Source organism: Cucurbitaria berberidis (assembly GCF_010015615.1).
Source record: "Cucurbitaria berberidis CBS 394.84 unplaced genomic scaffold K460scaffold_3, whole genome shotgun sequence".
NCBI lineage: Eukaryota > Fungi > Ascomycota > Dothideomycetes > Pleosporales > Cucurbitariaceae > Cucurbitaria > Cucurbitaria berberidis.
The window spans coordinates 1,650,058-1,665,526 of NW_024468937.1; the positions used below are offsets into that span (position 1 = coordinate 1,650,058).

The 15,469-nt window shown below is 50.4% G+C and overlaps 6 protein-coding genes across 6 annotated transcripts; 3 read left to right on the forward strand and 3 right to left on the reverse strand.

The window, feature by feature from the left end:
- Window positions 1–309: 309 nt before the first annotated feature.
- K460DRAFT_365989 (ubiquitin-protein ligase E3A) lies at window positions 310–4,635 on the reverse strand. The gene is made up of 4 exons (XM_040933283.1): window positions 4,211–4,635; window positions 2,115–4,159; window positions 1,548–2,066; window positions 310–1,502 (listed from the first exon to the last, which is right to left on the reverse strand). The coding sequence occupies exons 1-4, from the start codon at window positions 4,504–4,506 to the stop codon at window positions 559–561; spliced, it is 3,804 nt and encodes a 1,267-aa protein (XP_040787663.1). The 5' UTR covers window positions 4,507–4,635; the 3' UTR covers window positions 310–558.
- A 99-nt stretch (window positions 4,636–4,734) lies between these two features.
- On the forward strand, window positions 4,735–7,015 carry K460DRAFT_365990 (uncharacterized protein). The gene has a single exon (XM_040933284.1). The coding sequence runs from the start codon at window positions 5,011–5,013 to the stop codon at window positions 6,715–6,717; it is 1,707 nt and encodes a 568-aa protein (XP_040787664.1). The 5' UTR covers window positions 4,735–5,010; the 3' UTR covers window positions 6,718–7,015.
- A 191-nt stretch (window positions 7,016–7,206) lies between these two features.
- On the forward strand, window positions 7,207–9,020 carry K460DRAFT_394832 (FAD/NAD(P)-binding domain-containing protein). Its single transcript, XM_040936017.1, has 3 exons — window positions 7,207–8,020; window positions 8,075–8,759; window positions 8,811–9,020. The coding sequence occupies exons 1-3, from the start codon at window positions 7,403–7,405 to the stop codon at window positions 8,963–8,965; spliced, it is 1,458 nt and encodes a 485-aa protein (XP_040787665.1). The 5' UTR covers window positions 7,207–7,402; the 3' UTR covers window positions 8,966–9,020.
- A 370-nt stretch (window positions 9,021–9,390) lies between these two features.
- On the forward strand, window positions 9,391–11,412 carry K460DRAFT_103095 (uncharacterized protein). Its single transcript, XM_040926507.1, has 2 exons — window positions 9,391–10,131; window positions 10,183–11,412. Exons 1-2 carry the CDS (start codon window positions 9,541–9,543, stop codon window positions 11,287–11,289), a joined length of 1,698 nt encoding a protein of 565 aa, XP_040787666.1. The 5' UTR covers window positions 9,391–9,540; the 3' UTR covers window positions 11,290–11,412.
- A 673-nt stretch (window positions 11,413–12,085) lies between these two features.
- On the reverse strand, window positions 12,086–12,732 carry K460DRAFT_429901 (uncharacterized protein; the record flags this gene model as incomplete). Its single annotated transcript, XM_040938316.1, has 3 exons — window positions 12,086–12,347; window positions 12,400–12,484; window positions 12,543–12,732. The coding sequence occupies 3 exons, from the start codon at window positions 12,730–12,732 to the stop codon at window positions 12,242–12,244; spliced, it is 381 nt and encodes a 126-aa protein (XP_040787667.1). The 3' UTR covers window positions 12,086–12,241.
- A 1,159-nt stretch (window positions 12,733–13,891) lies between these two features.
- K460DRAFT_354956 (FAD binding domain-containing protein) lies at window positions 13,892–15,292 on the reverse strand (the record flags this gene model as incomplete). The annotated part of the gene is made up of 3 exons (XM_040931836.1): window positions 13,892–14,492; window positions 14,552–15,207; window positions 15,266–15,292. The coding sequence occupies 3 exons, from the start codon at window positions 15,290–15,292 to the stop codon at window positions 13,892–13,894; spliced, it is 1,284 nt and encodes a 427-aa protein (XP_040787668.1).
- Window positions 15,293–15,469: the final 177 nt, after the last annotated feature.

A 15,469-nucleotide genomic window follows, 5' to 3' on the forward strand; every position in this document is an offset into this window, starting at 1 on the left:
CACATAAGCTTTGGGGACGGGCGGGTCGTCGTCTTGGCCAGAAGCGTGCATCGAGTGAGGAGAGGGCACCACTGGTATGGCTGAAGCTTATCAGTGCTTGGCCACCCTGCCAGTCGCATTGGGTTCGTGGGCTGCGTAGGCCTTGACAGGTTTCATCGTGTGATGTGCCAGTGAGCCGAGGAGGCCGGAGTAAGGCCCGCGCTATGTAAGTGGTTGGGTGGGTTTGGCCTGGGGGATCGGCAGGGTCGGATTGGGAGGGATGACGTAAGGCGTCCATAAAGCGCGTTGATGCTGGACACATAGTTACGTGGGGAACATTGTCATGGCTTGCTTATTAGCTTGAACTATAGAATGCTGTCCGTGATAGTGTGTAGGAAATACAAATCGTTTAGCTAAGACCTAGGCTAAAGCCGCGCTCAGCTTGTGCTGATGCTTAAAAGCCATTTTGAAATGTTCAATTGTATAAATTCTCAAGTACACAATCTTCGCACGCAGAACACAAATTGTTCTCCTTATTCTTGTTCATGCCCCGTCGGTGATTGGTATCCAACACAGTTTCTATACCACACCAAAGCCCTGCGAGTTCTGAATAGCCAACTTCAACTTCTTGCTCAGCGTCTCACGGTCCGGATACTCCGGCAAATACAACTTGCCAAAACACGTCGAGCTGGTAGGCAAGCTTTCTGGCTGACCACCTACCCTCTCAATGTGAAAGGTGATGCTGTCGTATCCCGTCACCGGCACGCGATCGCTCGCCGTGACAAACTCGAGCAGGTGTCTGCAATCATCTTGATTGAATTGCTCAACAGTAGCCCAGAAGTCGAGGATAGTGCGATGAGTAGCTGAGTATCCATCTTCATATCGTGTGCAGCGTTTGAGGTCTGGTATGGAAATGTGCTGGAACCCCTCGACGAGGTTCCTCAGAGTTGATGGTGTGAAGAAATGCAGACTTTTCGGGTTCATACAGGTCACGAACCCTGTGAAAAAAGCCCAGAGTTGCGGCGCGACGGACAGATATGTTAGATGTCCGACATAGTCGCGCACAAATTGCTCTCGGTTCTCATTCGTCACCATTGGTAGCTCCTCTTGGGGAATGTCTGTTGAGGTGTTTGGTCGGCCAGGCTTGCGGTGGTCGAATATGCGTCGCATGTCATGATCAACCTTCTGCCCAAAGACGTCATAGCTGAATGCATATTCGCGCATCATGACATCTCCAACATCACCGTCACTCCACGCAAGAAGGTCTTGAAAAGCCTTGGCTAAGCCAGGCCATCCGTCTTTGATGAACTCCAAAGAGTCTGGTTGGACTTCTCGATTTCGGAATGGGCTGTCTGGGGGCAGAAGAAAGTGGTAGAGAGCGAGAGGAAATGTTACAGGCAGTGTGATGCCGTTGTAAACTGCGAGGCTGAAAAGGATGCCGAGCATTTCAAACTTCCAGTCTGGTTCCAGAGTGCGGGGCTGAAACCATGTCATATGTGTTTGGGGATCGATAGTGAACATGCCTGAAGATGTGAGCTTGTATGCTACCAAAGGGGGAAGGCACTCACCGTTGTCCGGCTTGAACGCCTCACTCAGCACAACACGAAAGAACTCGTACGTCACGCCGCCGTGATCTAGACCAACCTCGCCCTCGCGCTGACCCATCTTCACCTTCAGTGGCTTCAAGAGCATCCTCTTCTCTTGACCCCACAACTGGTCCAGTGTGTCTTTGAGCGGATTCTCGCGACTGACGTCCAAAACGAGGTAGTCTCTGAGAGTGACCCTCATACGAGACTTGATCAACCACCAATACGGTTCGCGTATGAACATGTCGAGAGACCGGTGCATTTGATGGATGCGCGTGGCGTGGTCATACTGCGCCACCATACTTGTAAAGTTGATGGTGCGGAAATATGCCACCAAGTGCTGCGCAGGAAACAGGTTCGAGTACTGGAAGATATGGAATGTATTGGGCTGCTCCTCCCAGTCTACAAATCTAAAGGGTTCCACTTCAATGTCGAGACGCTCGTTGAAGAACGGTATCTCGAACATGTTGGGGCGCAGATTGAGGAGGTTGCAGTTCGCATCTGCAATAGTTAGCTATTGATACCACACTAAGGGCGCGCATTGCTTACGGAGCTTGTCGAGTAGCATCACTGCCGTTCCCACGCTGCTCCACTTGTTGATCTCGGCCTTGCTATCCCACTTCTTGATGATGATCGTTCTCAGCCACTCCATAAAGGTAGCCGTTACTGTCCAACCCGGATCTTCGTTGGAATCGGGAGTCGACCTCATTCTGCGCTTGCCAACGAGGGCAACCCGTTCGACCACTTTCAGATGCTGGACTACAATGTCAACAAGGGCATCACTAGTCGATGCGTTCGTTGTATCGTCTCGGCGTCTTTTCTTCTGGCTCAAACTTGCAAGAATGTGTTCGAAACAGGTGCGCGCTCCAATGCCACGGAGCAAACGATCAGCGAGGCGAATGGCTGGCTCGTACTCTAGCTCATCAATGAGATTTAGATATGGGTGTGCAAAAGCATCGGCATTTGAAGCTGCATTTGGGATAATAATACCCCAAGACCGTAGCTTGCGTAGTTGCGTCCACGTATGTGTCCAGCCAGGAGAGACTGAAGAGGTCAGAGCATGAATGCATATCATCACAATATGGGCTGCTTCGCGGTTGCTCAGATAGCGAGGTGTGAAGGTTGTGCCTTTTCGTTGATCGGAAGACTGTCCCGAACCAATGTCTGTTGATGTGGTCTTGCGAGATGGTCTCAGTCGTGGACTCTTCTGCACGTCGATTTCTGGGGGTGGCGTGAACAAAGCTTCCACGGCAATCCAGAGGCTATCAAAGATGAGCGCTCCATTTCGCTGATTCCAGTCCCTGAAGGAATTGGACAAACGAGCGGAATCAAGATGCGGAAGCGGCGAGTCTTTGAAGGCATTGTTGCTATCATGGAAGGAGTCAAGCAGCGTATCCGGGTCACTTAGCGTGTAAAACAAGGATCGGTTTACAAATGACTTCGTAGGTCGAGAGCGACGATTGGTATCATAATCTACGACGAAGTTAAAGTCGGCCGATTGATCCTTGCGATGACAATACACGTCTTCTTTGAGCTCATCGAGAATGTCGCAGTTCAAGTTTGAAGCGGCCGGTATGGCAGGAGCTGTGTGGTGGCCAAGGTTTTGCGGCTTCTCGGCACCATGCGGTGCGGCTGGAGGCTTGGTCTGATCCAGCGTAGTCAGGCTCCCTCCGCCAATTGTAAAGTTTTTCTTGCCAGTCTTACGTATTGACAGCCTAGGTGATTCCGATGTGCCGTCAAGTGTAGCCGACTCGGTAGGTTCGCACATCTTGCTATGAATCGCTGCGTTGGGCGGGTGATATGGGATTCTGTGAATCTGCTGACCATTGCTGAGGACTTGAGATACAGTCTGATTTGTTTGTAGGTTGGTATGAGCGCGGAGGTTCTGCTGTGAATGTTGACGAACGATGCGTGGAGTATTATTCACTCTAGGAGTGGAAGGTTGGGCGATTGAATGCAGCGGCGATGTTTCACTTGACATGCTCGTTTGTATTTCCGTTTGGAAGGCTGCATTGGACGAGGCCCCAAGACTTGTTTCTGTATGACGTTGTGGCACGTCTTCGGGAGAGCGCAGTAACGCAAAAATGGACATTGGACTGGGTATTTGCTTGGAATAGGAATATATCATGCTAACGCTGTCGTATAAGTTCTGCCCGAGTGACTTCGGATCGATTTTGGTTTGGTGCCGCCTGTTGACGGCGTCCACAACGCTCTGCTGGATATCTTGTGCGCGGTTCTCTCCAGAGATTGCTGCTTTCACATGTGTAGCACCGCTCTTGTCTGTGTCGCCATGCTGTGCCAACTCCCTCAATACAGGGTATACGCTGCACTCTCGATCGACGCCATTACTCGCTCGTCGTATAACCGTGCCAATGGCCCCATCGATCTCCACAGAATTAGGCAGCACTTTCAGCTCATGTGGACATAGCCCGCGAATTGGGTTGTTCTGGCTAGCGAGATAGTGAGCCAAGGTGCGGGCGGTGAGCTGTGTAGGAGGTCGGTACGGCTTGGAGGCGTTGCGTTTGTTGCAGGAGAAGCACGTAGGGGTGTCACAGTAGGCGCTTTTGCAGCCATACAAGATCTGGGATAGGTATCTACAACAGCGTCAGCGTATATTGCAAGAGGTAACAGATGTGAAGTCCTACTGTCGGACCAGGTGCTGGAAGCGAAGCTGTCTCTCGATCTGTGAGCATTCAACGATGCGGCTGGGCTCGCGCAAGTCTATGACATTGCTCAACCTGTGGGCCAATCCAGGCGAAGAGCGAGCTCGGCGCCTTGAGCCTTCTCCATCAGTAGACGCTGACGAAGAAGTGGAGCTCGAGCAGCTGCGTGATGCATGGCGAGGGTGCTGAAGCCCTCCGTCTGGCGCGCTCATGTCATGGAGCGAAGTGTGTCGTTGACGGAGGAGGCTGTAGTCTGTTGGTGCGTCCACGGAGGTCATGGCGCATTGCCGAAGGTACTTCCTAGCATCTTTAGGGTGAGCGTGAATGGCTAGAGGGCCGTGAGCGATGTATTCCTAGGGCATCCGACTACCACAGGGCTGATGGGTAGCGTCCGAAGGAGCCTCGTGCCGAAAACCGACAGCTGCAGACAGGGCCAGGGTCGTGAGTCGGTGCTTGGCAATATGAAGTCATGCCGGTGCGCCGCACTGCGTTTCCGACCGGAAACACTCAATATTCGCGGCAGTCCCTGTTTCTTGCACGACTTCTATTAATCTTGGCCTTGCGAGACGTTTCTGATAAGAAGCAAGTCGGCTTACTGCTGTTTCCTCGTCGCACTTCACGCGGCGCAGCCAGATTTGCCCCTCGGCCAGTTAGAAAAGGTCTAATCGATTGCCCACAACCCCCCACTAATCCCGAACATATTTCTACTCCGTCACCTACCATCCCCCTCACCAAATAACCCCCCACCACTCTCTACCAGGTCGCATTCCGCAGCAGACACCATGGCGTCGCAAGCGCCTACCCAGGCAAATATTCAGTCCACGCATCCCTTCACCTGCAACACATGCCAGGTCGCCTTCCGCTCTGGCGAACTGCAGCGGGCACACATGCAGACAGACTGGCATCGCTACAACCTCAAGCGTCGCGTTGCCTCTCTTCCTCCCCTCTCCTCCGAGATCTTCTCCGAGAAAGTCCTTGCGAACAAGGCCACGGCAGCCGCCACAGCTGCAAAAGCATCCTTTGAAAAGTCGTGTGCAGCGTGCCAGAAATCGTATTTCAGCGAGAATGCCTACAACAACCATCTGAATAGCCAGAAGCACAAGACAAATGCTATCAAGGCTGGCGGGGGCGCGCATCTGGACGACACGGCGTCGGTATCAGGATCCGTCATCAGCTCGGCCTTTTCGCTAGGCGAGTCCATGGCCGAGTCAGACATCACTCTCAACGGAGACGCTGAGAAGGAGTTCTCCGAAGTTGTCGACAGCATGAAGAACACGGCCCTGGATGCCCCATCGCCTGTCGCGAGTAGACCATCGCGACCACACGATTCGGCAGCCGAAGAAAAACCAGAGCACCCGCTTTCCCCCACTGCCACTAACGAATCCACTGTTGACGACGACAATAACTCTGTAGCTACCTCTAACAAAGCGCCTACCGATCCCCTTCTGGATTGTCTGTTCTGCAACTACAAGTCGCCCAGCTTCACGCTCAACGTCACTCACATGGGCCGTTTCCATGGCATGTTCATTCCAGAGAGGGAGTTTCTCGTCGAGCCTGAGAATCTCGTCAAGTATCTCCACGACAAGATCCACATCAATAACGAGTGTCTGAAGTGCCACAAGATTTTACACACCGCCTCCGGTATCCAGACCCACATGCGCGATAGGGGACACTGCATGATCGCTTTCGAATCAGATGCCGAACTGGTCGAGGTCGGCGAATTCTACGACTTCCGGAGTTCGTATCCTGACGCTGCAGAGTTTGAAGACTTGGAGGACGATTCAGACGACTCAACATCAACAACAGGAGGCGGAGTCAAGCTTGGAGCTCGACGTGAAGCCGTCACTACCACAGAAGACGATGCAGCCATGTCTAGCACCAATGAGGAAGACGCGGGCTGGGAGACTGACAGTACTGTTTCGAGTGTTCCGACAGACGAGATCACAGCTGTGCCCATCGACCGTAGTCACCGACACAAATCGCTCAACAAGTCAAGACACCATACCCATGCAGATCCTCGTCCGCACCGTGCAGCGGATGGTTTCCACTCGCATGCACACCATACACCCAACGCCGTGTACCATGACGACTACGAGCTTCATCTGCCGTCTGGACGTACCGCTGGTCACAGGTCACTGAATAAGTACTACCGCCAAAATCTGCGAAATTACCCTGGTGTGGCCGAGCGCATGGAGAACGCGCAACGCCGGCTGACTAGTGGTTCGACTGAGGATGACGATGAGGATGGTGATGTTAACATGGATGGAGAAGACGGAGAACAGCCTCGGGACGGCCGCGGTCGTCAGCTCATCACCCGCGCCAATGGTGGAATGGGTATGATTGGTGTTAGCGACGCTAAGAAGGCTGAGATCATCGCAGTTGAGAAGCGCGAACAAAGACGTGCCGAACGTGCAAAGAACAGGTATCAAGCTGGCAACGAGAGGCGCGGCAATTTCCAAAAGCACTTCCGCGATCCTCTTCTGCAGTAGTGGCCGCACAAGGAACCCCAATTGGCAGGCCTCTTGGAGCGCTCTCTCTTGGGCCCCGCGTTGTGGTCTTTCGGCAGTGGAATGAATTGGCTTATTGTTCTGGGGCTGTTTTCACGAATCTTACGAGCATGATTGGCGTTTGCGCGGCATATAGAGGAGTGACTAGAGTCGCTCGGGATAACGCTTCATGAATGAATCAAAATATAGTCACCAGCCTGTGAGTGACACGAATATTCACAAGTACATGTCCACGCTTGCACCACACCGAAGCAACATGGCTTCATTTCTAACTATGGCTTTGACTAAGTCTTTTGGTCTCTTTCTTGGCTTGAATTATAACATCAATCCCCAATTGCGATGTCTATAACGATGCAGGCGAAACTATGGGTGTGGCGCCACGCTTGCTATCATGGCTGCCTACTCGTATCTCGTATCGACCACGCGTCTGCATCGCGTGAACATCACTCTGTGAAACCATACGCGATGCCTGAGGTACATAAAGATATCATTAAACCGACCAAACCATCTATAGAGATGCGATACAGTCCGCCGGAAACCTCAATCTGAGACCACGTGCCACAGCTCAATTAGGCATAAAACCGAGTCTGACCTACTTCTTGGAGCCTACATCCCCCTTCAACTCCATCTCTTATTTCAACCTCCCAATTTGCTACAAACTCTCATCATGAAAATCATCATCGTCGGCGGCGGCATAGCCGGCCTATCCACATATCTCCATCTGCGCAAGCACCTCCCCAACCCCTCCACGCATACAATCACTATCTACGAGTCCCACAGACCTAGCTCAAGACTCACTTCTACCTCTCAGACCTCCGCTCCCATAAATACACTTCAACATCTTGATCTTGACACTTTCTCGTCCTCTACCGCCCTCGTAGGCGGCGGCCTAGGTATATCGCCAAATGGCATGCGCGTCTTGCGCGATCTAGATCCAGAACTACATCACCGCGTAGTAGCTCAAGGATTCCCAGCTGAGCAGTTTGTTTTCAAAGGCGCGAATGGGTGGACGTTAGGTGTGCAGAGTACGAGTGACAAAGCGTTCAGAAGTGTAGGTGAGGAAGAGGAGGTTTGCATCGCAAGTTCGCGGCATGGGCTTTGGGAGACGATTATGCGGTTTGTTGAGGGGAAGAATAATGATGGTGAGAGTGTGGTGAAGCATGCGCAGGTCGTGGGTGTTGAAAGGGATGGGAGGCGGGGTCTTAGCGTGAGGACGAGGGATGCAGAAGGGATGGAGGAGGTGGATGAAGCGGACCTTGTGATCGGTGCAGATGGCGTGAAGAGCGTGGGTGCGGAAAGCTCTTTTCGCAGACGACAAGCGGTATAATCCGACATACAGGTTTGGCCTTCTCTCCGTCTAACTGCACTCATGCCTTCAATGCTGATGCTATTCAGTGGCCAATCTGGCGTCGGTGGCTTTCTCAACGCGCCTATACCTCCATTCATCGCCGATAATAAAGCCATGGTCTTTGCATTCGGCGGGAACGGCTTCTTTGGGTATTCGTCTGGTGGGCCTCTCGCCGCTAAACAGCTCATGTGGTGGTCTACTTTCGAAACCGATAGTCTCCCTGATACTAAATCTATCGACCCTCAGGCTATTAAAACTGCGCTACTCGAACGACACAAGCAGTGGAAAGATCCGATTGTGCAAGACATCGTTCAGAAAGCTAATGTTGAATCCATCTACCCGACCTGGACTCTCCCAACGCTCCCCCACTGGGGCGAGAGGGGAATTGTACTAGTGGGTGATGCGGCGCATGCCATGGATCCGACGACAGGCCAGGGCGCAAGTCAGGCTTTGGAGGATTCGCAGACGTTTGCTCTATTACTTGCGGGGCTGCTGGAAAGAGCTGATGAACAAGTTGATGAGGCGATCAAGCTGTTTCACGAGATACGCGCACCAAGGATCAACGCGATTGTTGAGCGAGGGAAGAAACTAGCTGGTCGGAAGGCTAACATAGGTGTGGTGGCGGAGTACTTTATATACTCCTTTCTGTGGCTTCTGATGAAGTTTCCTTCGATTGGTAAGTGTCCAGCTTTATACGTCTTGAAATAGTAAGCTGATCGACGAACAGGCAAGTTTGTACTTGGAGATGTAAATCGAGAACTGTATTGCTGGTCTCCAAAGGACGAGGTTCGGAAGGCTTTAGTGGAAAGAAAGAATGAAGGTGATTCTGAAGTTCAAGGCAAAGGAAGACAAGTAGCCCGAGATTACCTTAAGACAAGATGATTTGAATATTACCACGGATGATTATCATAGGAAGACAGCGGCCGGAGCTGACGACATTCGAAGGTAATTAAATAGGAAGTACTCTATTTATTCTATTAGCTGTAGTACTACAATATGGTATTTCTTCAGAACAGGATATAGAACGGGTTGGCAATACCTCAACTGGTAGACCTGGAGCGTGGGCGCTTTTCTTTTGCCTAGTGTGATAGCACGGGACGTTGTGGCAATTTTTGGCCGCTGCGCGAACGGCAACCACCCGTTGCTCCTTTTCCATTATCGACCGCGTTCACAAACACATCTCCATTACGTCGCCCATAATCAAACTGGCACACGAGTCGAGCTAGATACACCGCCTTCTTTCGATTCCCCCAATCATGCGCCACCCTTTGCGATCGGCGATGTTCAGCTGTTCTGGCCCCCATGCAGTCAGCAAATGTGTGACCTCACTTCCACGCGCTCGTTACGATGAACTGCACCGCCTCACGAAAACCTCCCTTTATAACACAGAACGCCGTCCAACGTAATTTGCTACAATCCACGCCTTTACACACGCCAACGGTAATCTCTGTTCAATTATGGTGCAGAAACGAGGCGCTCCTTTATTTTGTGAAAACCTTGGAAGTACAAAAGACGATTTGCGCTGCTGCTATCCCGATAGTCAGGATGCTTCAACCTGCCGTTACAATTTTAACAACCCCGACGTCCATACGTTCAGCGGAGGGTGTGATGAAACCGGAGACTGTCTTGGCGATTGCCAGGATGTATCTGTCATCTATTCTTCATTAACGCAAGACGATGCACTCAAAGGAACCGGCATCGCGCCTATTCGTCGATACTTGACTTGTGCCAATGTGCCGAATATGGCTGGATACCTCGACCAAGACGTCCTGACGCCTGATATACGATCGCAAGTCGAAAGGTACATACCTCGGAATGCGACGGAACGGAGTCTGAAGGACATCACTTTCGCGGTCACGGAGTGCTTAACAGCGACATGCAGGAATGCGAGGCACGGAAATGCCTGTGAGGTGCAATGTTCGGGAGTTAATCTGCTTGTGAACAGCACAACACCTAGTCTTCACGGGATTAATCAGTGCCTGAACACGCTCTGTACAGGCGAGTATGACTCTCTGCCTTTTGCAGATGCAGATGTAGTTGGTATTGGAGTAAGTACATTGATGAAGTACTGTCTAGAATAAATTATTAACCCGTGTAAGGTTTTTGCGTCATACATCATGCAATGTGCGTTTGTTGTGATGCTGTTATTCGGGCTCACAAGCTTTGAGCTATTCAAGCACAAGAATACCAAGCGCTGTTCGGACGGAGACGGTACCCCCAATCAAGGGAATGAGAAGTCCAATTCGTCGGGCTCCAGAGACAACACTCCGGAGAAAGAGCATAAAAATGGAATTATAAGACACGCCCAAAACTCTCAGAGAGAGCAGAGCCACCAAGAGAATTTCGAGACTTTTCTAGTTTCGTTCCACCAGGCACAGTGCTACTTCAGTGCTACCATTCAAATCGCGTCGCTCAGTTACGGCATCTTCTCTACTGACATGCTCAACACTTTCCTACTACTACCGTTGGCGACCAATGGCATACTACCCGTAGCATTCGCTTACGTACTACTACTGCGATGCCGCAAAGCCTCTATGGACACTACACTGCTTACCATAGCATGCTGGCTTTTAGCTTCCTTGGTCTATTGGACCCTATACGCGCATGTTATCCCAATCAACAGCACGATTCGAGATCCTAAAAGAATAGACCGAGCATACCAGCAATTCATGTATAAGCTTAGTGCACTTGATGCCTGTGGTGGGTATTCGGCCCTAGCAGTTTGCCCGCACAACCTCAAACTGGGCGAAGATGAGATAATCTCGGCATCGTACAAATTGCGTGTTCTCACACCTATCATCTGGACTTTCTCCACTATATGCCTTCTGGTTGCCTTGGGGGAAAAGCTCAATAGATGGCTGCATCGGCCATCTACCAACAAGGCGAAAAATAGTAGTGTGGAGGAAGCTGCGCCCACTCAAACAACGACAACAACAACAACAACAACACAAAAACGTAAACCAGCCTCCCGCTCACTATTTTCGAATACCGTATTCTATGGCTGCATAATCCTTTGCTTCCTTGCCGGGATCGGTATGCAGCTTTCGCTGCTTTCAGTCTCGACTTCCCTCAAGATGACAGACGCGAATCATTGGAGTTTCGGACAGATTGTAGCAGTCACTATCTGGGCACCTCCGTTGCTTGGATACTTGTATACCGAACTCAAGATGATGGTGCCAGCAAGGTTCAAAAGCGGTCGTACGTGATCACCATTGCTCTCCTTTTGATTCTTGTGCCATATCATAACGAGTACAGCCACTCACGAGGCGCAACATGACGAGTTCGCTTTGATATCTGGTGCTAATGCGGCAGACAATGAAAACGTTTCGTCGGCTCTGAAGTGACGTATCGCATGTTTGTAGGGATCACTGAGATCCATTGGTGTTCATTGGCTGTTAATATACGAATTCAAGTGCACCTTCTTTGACGTGTGACGCGTTCGTCAGAGGTGAATGCATGTGGAGTTTTTTGGACATGTCTTCCGCATGAACCCTAAACTATGTCTTGAACACCGGAGAAAATATTGCGCCCGGGTTTGGTTATCCGATGGCGTGGTCGCTGTTCGAAGGAAGGTCTTCAATTCTGAAGCGAGCTGCGAAGGTATGACTTCGCATATGTCACTTGATTCTATGCGGGTGGTAGTTTATAGGCGAAATTCATCAATTTTAGTTGGTATGGGATCAATGGCCCCTTTTTCAACCGATCTTAGATACATTGGGAAAATTAGGTGTATAGTGTACTCTTTCTTTTTGTTGAGAAGAAGTGACATCCAAGTGTTAGCGCCCCGATCATAGCTGTCTTAGCACGGATACTGCAGGTGATGTAACGAGTCATTGATTGTTTCTGCAGTTAAATACTACCGTGCATTGTCGTAGGTACACTATTCACTAATATACCTCGTTTATTATACCAATGCTTCGATTTTGACGGCTTTCATTGTAGTCTACGGGTCTATATCTACCGAGTCTTGTCTTGGATCAGCGATAGGAGAAGCTTCTTCGGCACCAAACTGCAGTCTTGATTCTATTGCACAAATCGAAAGCTGTCTAACATTTTCAGTCTTAATCAGTACCGCATGAACCCACAGCCGCGCAGAAAAGCCAACGCACAGTCCAACGCTTCAGCTCGGCTTACAACCGCTCTTGTCGGCCGCAGAGCTTACTCGCACATGAAGCTGCTGATGTCGTCGTTGAATTTGCCATCGCCGTCAGCAAGATTGGAATCACTGGGGTTATCGTAACCCAGCTTGCCGCAGTTGTAGTCGCTGTAAATATTGTAAGCTTGAGGTAAAATTTTATGGAGAAGAGATTACTTACAGATACCAGATGCACTTTTGCTCCTGGTGAGGGTATCCTACGATACGGATGGAAGAGATCCGATCGTTGAGGCTGTCGATGTTGGCTTCGAAACAGTTAGTAATTTGTACTTTGGTGAAGAGGAAATGAAGATAGTATCGTACTGCACTGCCCCAATAGGGCCTTTTGCTTCTGGCAGGTGCCCTTGAAGCGCTTCTTGACGCAATAGAAGATGGTGACGGTTCTGTTGTTGTCGCGCTCTTCTATGAGGGAGCCGTCATAGTCGATTGGGTTTGCGGTGGCCGACAGAATGGTGAGGGCCAAAAAGGAAGTGATAGCCTTGAAAGAGACCATGTTTGGAGTTTTTTCTTGGTGGTAGTTGAAAGTTTATGGTGTGAGAAGATGAGTTGATGAGTTGTGAAGAAGGGCTACTCAGACCTTTTATACATATAGAAGTAGAGACTGTGGAGCTGATTCAGAAATCACCCAGGGTTTACGGCAAATCGTAGCAATCATGTTTGCAAGAAGCATTGGTAGTAAGAGTTCATCTAGTTTCGCAAAGCAACCATAGATTTGAGTGGAACACGGCACGAGTGGTGCTGCAACCGCATATTTCAGAGCTTTGATAGGTACAATGGCTTACTCTCGCTCATCAAATTTCTCCTTCTTGACAATGGGTTTCAAATGGGTAAAACTCGATTCGAAAAAGACTTTCAAGGAAAACCTATAACCCGTTATCACTGGTCGACACTCACCAGCATTGAAAGTAGGTCAGTGTGCACGTATCATCTTGCGGCAACTTCACTTGGTCGAGTGGGTTGCTGAATTGTATTGCTAGACAACCTCTCTTCTTTGCTCCACTTTCCCTGGTTGAAAAACAGTCCGTAAGTTTGCTGCAGTACTTTGATGCTATCATATTGTGTGTATATTTCCCTATCACACACACGTCCATTCGCAATAGACTGAAATTGTGTCGTCTGTGGAGAATCTCGCCGATGGAGTGGAATAGCTTGATTGGGCTATAAGTGCCAACTCATTCTTCCAATCTTTTCCTACATTCCTCGGATCTAGTATGCATGAACTGGATTCAACTCGGAGCTGACCACGGTCAGCACGCGTTTACTTAATTTAAACGATGGGTCGGCACAAGGAGGCATAGCTCGGGCGATATTTCCCTTAAGTCGTTACACTTTCATCAGAAGACCATATACACCGGGGTGGTACTCGTAGTTCGTGGCAAACCAACGATCTAGAGACCTTGGTTCAGTCAGTTTGATATGCGGACCCTGGTTTTGTGGATAGCTCAATTCATACCTCCTTTGAAGTACCCCGCCTTTCAAGGCGAACGGCAATTATTCCTACCGCCTTTCAAGCGAGGAGCGGGGTTATTTGCGGCTATACCTGGAGCTGCTCAGACTCGCTGACTCGTGCATGCTCGACGAACTGTGGTACGCACCGGACCACCAGCTTATTTGTAATCCATTGGCCACATCGACCACATCTACTCCCAGCATCATTCCATCTTCGACCTCCAAGGCAGGAGCCCGAGCTTCAATCCGACGAACCCCACGACATATTTCCAGATACTCCACAGCAGAGCCAACTTATACCCCTGCTGAAAGTTCCCCAATATACGACTCCACAGGAATAGTCTATGACCATAACCAAGCACCTTGCTCTCCCACTGATTCATCGACGCGCGTCCCTTGAGCACGCTTTCCAGTGCCAGACAATCATATGCCGCTTGATTCGTGCTCAACGCGCTGTGTGGCCGAGTCTTGACCAGCGCATCGCCGACAAGGACAAGTTTTCCGTGCATGAAGACCGCCCGGGGTGATGTGTTCTCGTAGATTTTGGTCACGAAGGGCGACTTTGTGCGCTCGAGGAGCTGCGCGATGCAAGCGGGCGTCTTCGATATACCGAGGGCTTTCTGCTTGGCCCATACCTCAGGCCGGATGAGCTCGCGCGGGACGGTGCCTTGATGCACTTTGCCGTGGATATCGGTCATCGTTTCTTTAAGATCTGCTGAGCCTGCGGGGAGCTCGTGGTACCAGACCCAGTTGATGAGGCGCTTTCCGGGTGTAATCTGACCTTCGTCCGTGGGGATAACGTAGCTGTGCGGTGTAAGTCGTCTTTCAGCTTCTCATATGTTGAAAGGAACGAATAGACTCACATAACGAAATGACTACAGTGCATACGATGTATTGTGAGATTCTTTCCAAGTATACCATGCGCCTCTTTGTCCACGTAGTACTCTGGAACTGTGCCTCGCCATGTCACATATCCAGCGTACTCACAGCTGATACTAGGGCAAACTATCTTGCGGACAGATGACATGGATCCATCAGCAGCAATAACAATGTCGGCTTCAACAACCTGCGTTTCTCCATTGAGGATATCCTCGAACTGTATGCGGATCACCTCGTTCAATTCTTGGACATCTGTCACCCGCGCTCCACTCCGATACCTTGCCTCTGGTGCATCTTTAGGCAACGGTGGTGGATTCGGCACAGCTTCAGATGATTGCCCGTCAAAATTCGCACGGAGAATACTCCAGACCAAGCCCCAAGATGTCAGAGCCGCGTTCCACGGCACTTTAAACTTGATAGTTTCGTTCTTGTCGAGAACATGCGCATGCGTTGCCATGATCCCGTATTCCCGCTTTACCCGATCGTACTGTTTCATGAATTGGATGAAGTCAGGGCCCACGCGTATTCCAGCGTCAAGGCCTTGCCGATGTGTTGAGGGTTCTTGTTCGAGTATCGTCACGCTATACCCGTTGTCGCGGAGCATGATACCATGCATTAGTCCGGCTAGGGAACCGCCGACCTGTAATGTGGGTTAGCTTTTGCCTGCGAGATAGATTAACAGGTACGTTGTTTCTTACCACTACTGCGTTTTTGGTTATGGTCATGGTCGTAATGTGGTAGATAGGAAGAGCAAGGGGCTACTCAGTGTATCCTAGGGTTTAGCGTTCAAGTAGCGGCTAGTTTGCATCAAAGTTTTGGAGACTGTGAGCACAAGAGAGGCCCCTTCACTTTGGATGTTGCACAGGCTCCAGACTATGTACACTATTCGAGATGCTTGTCCG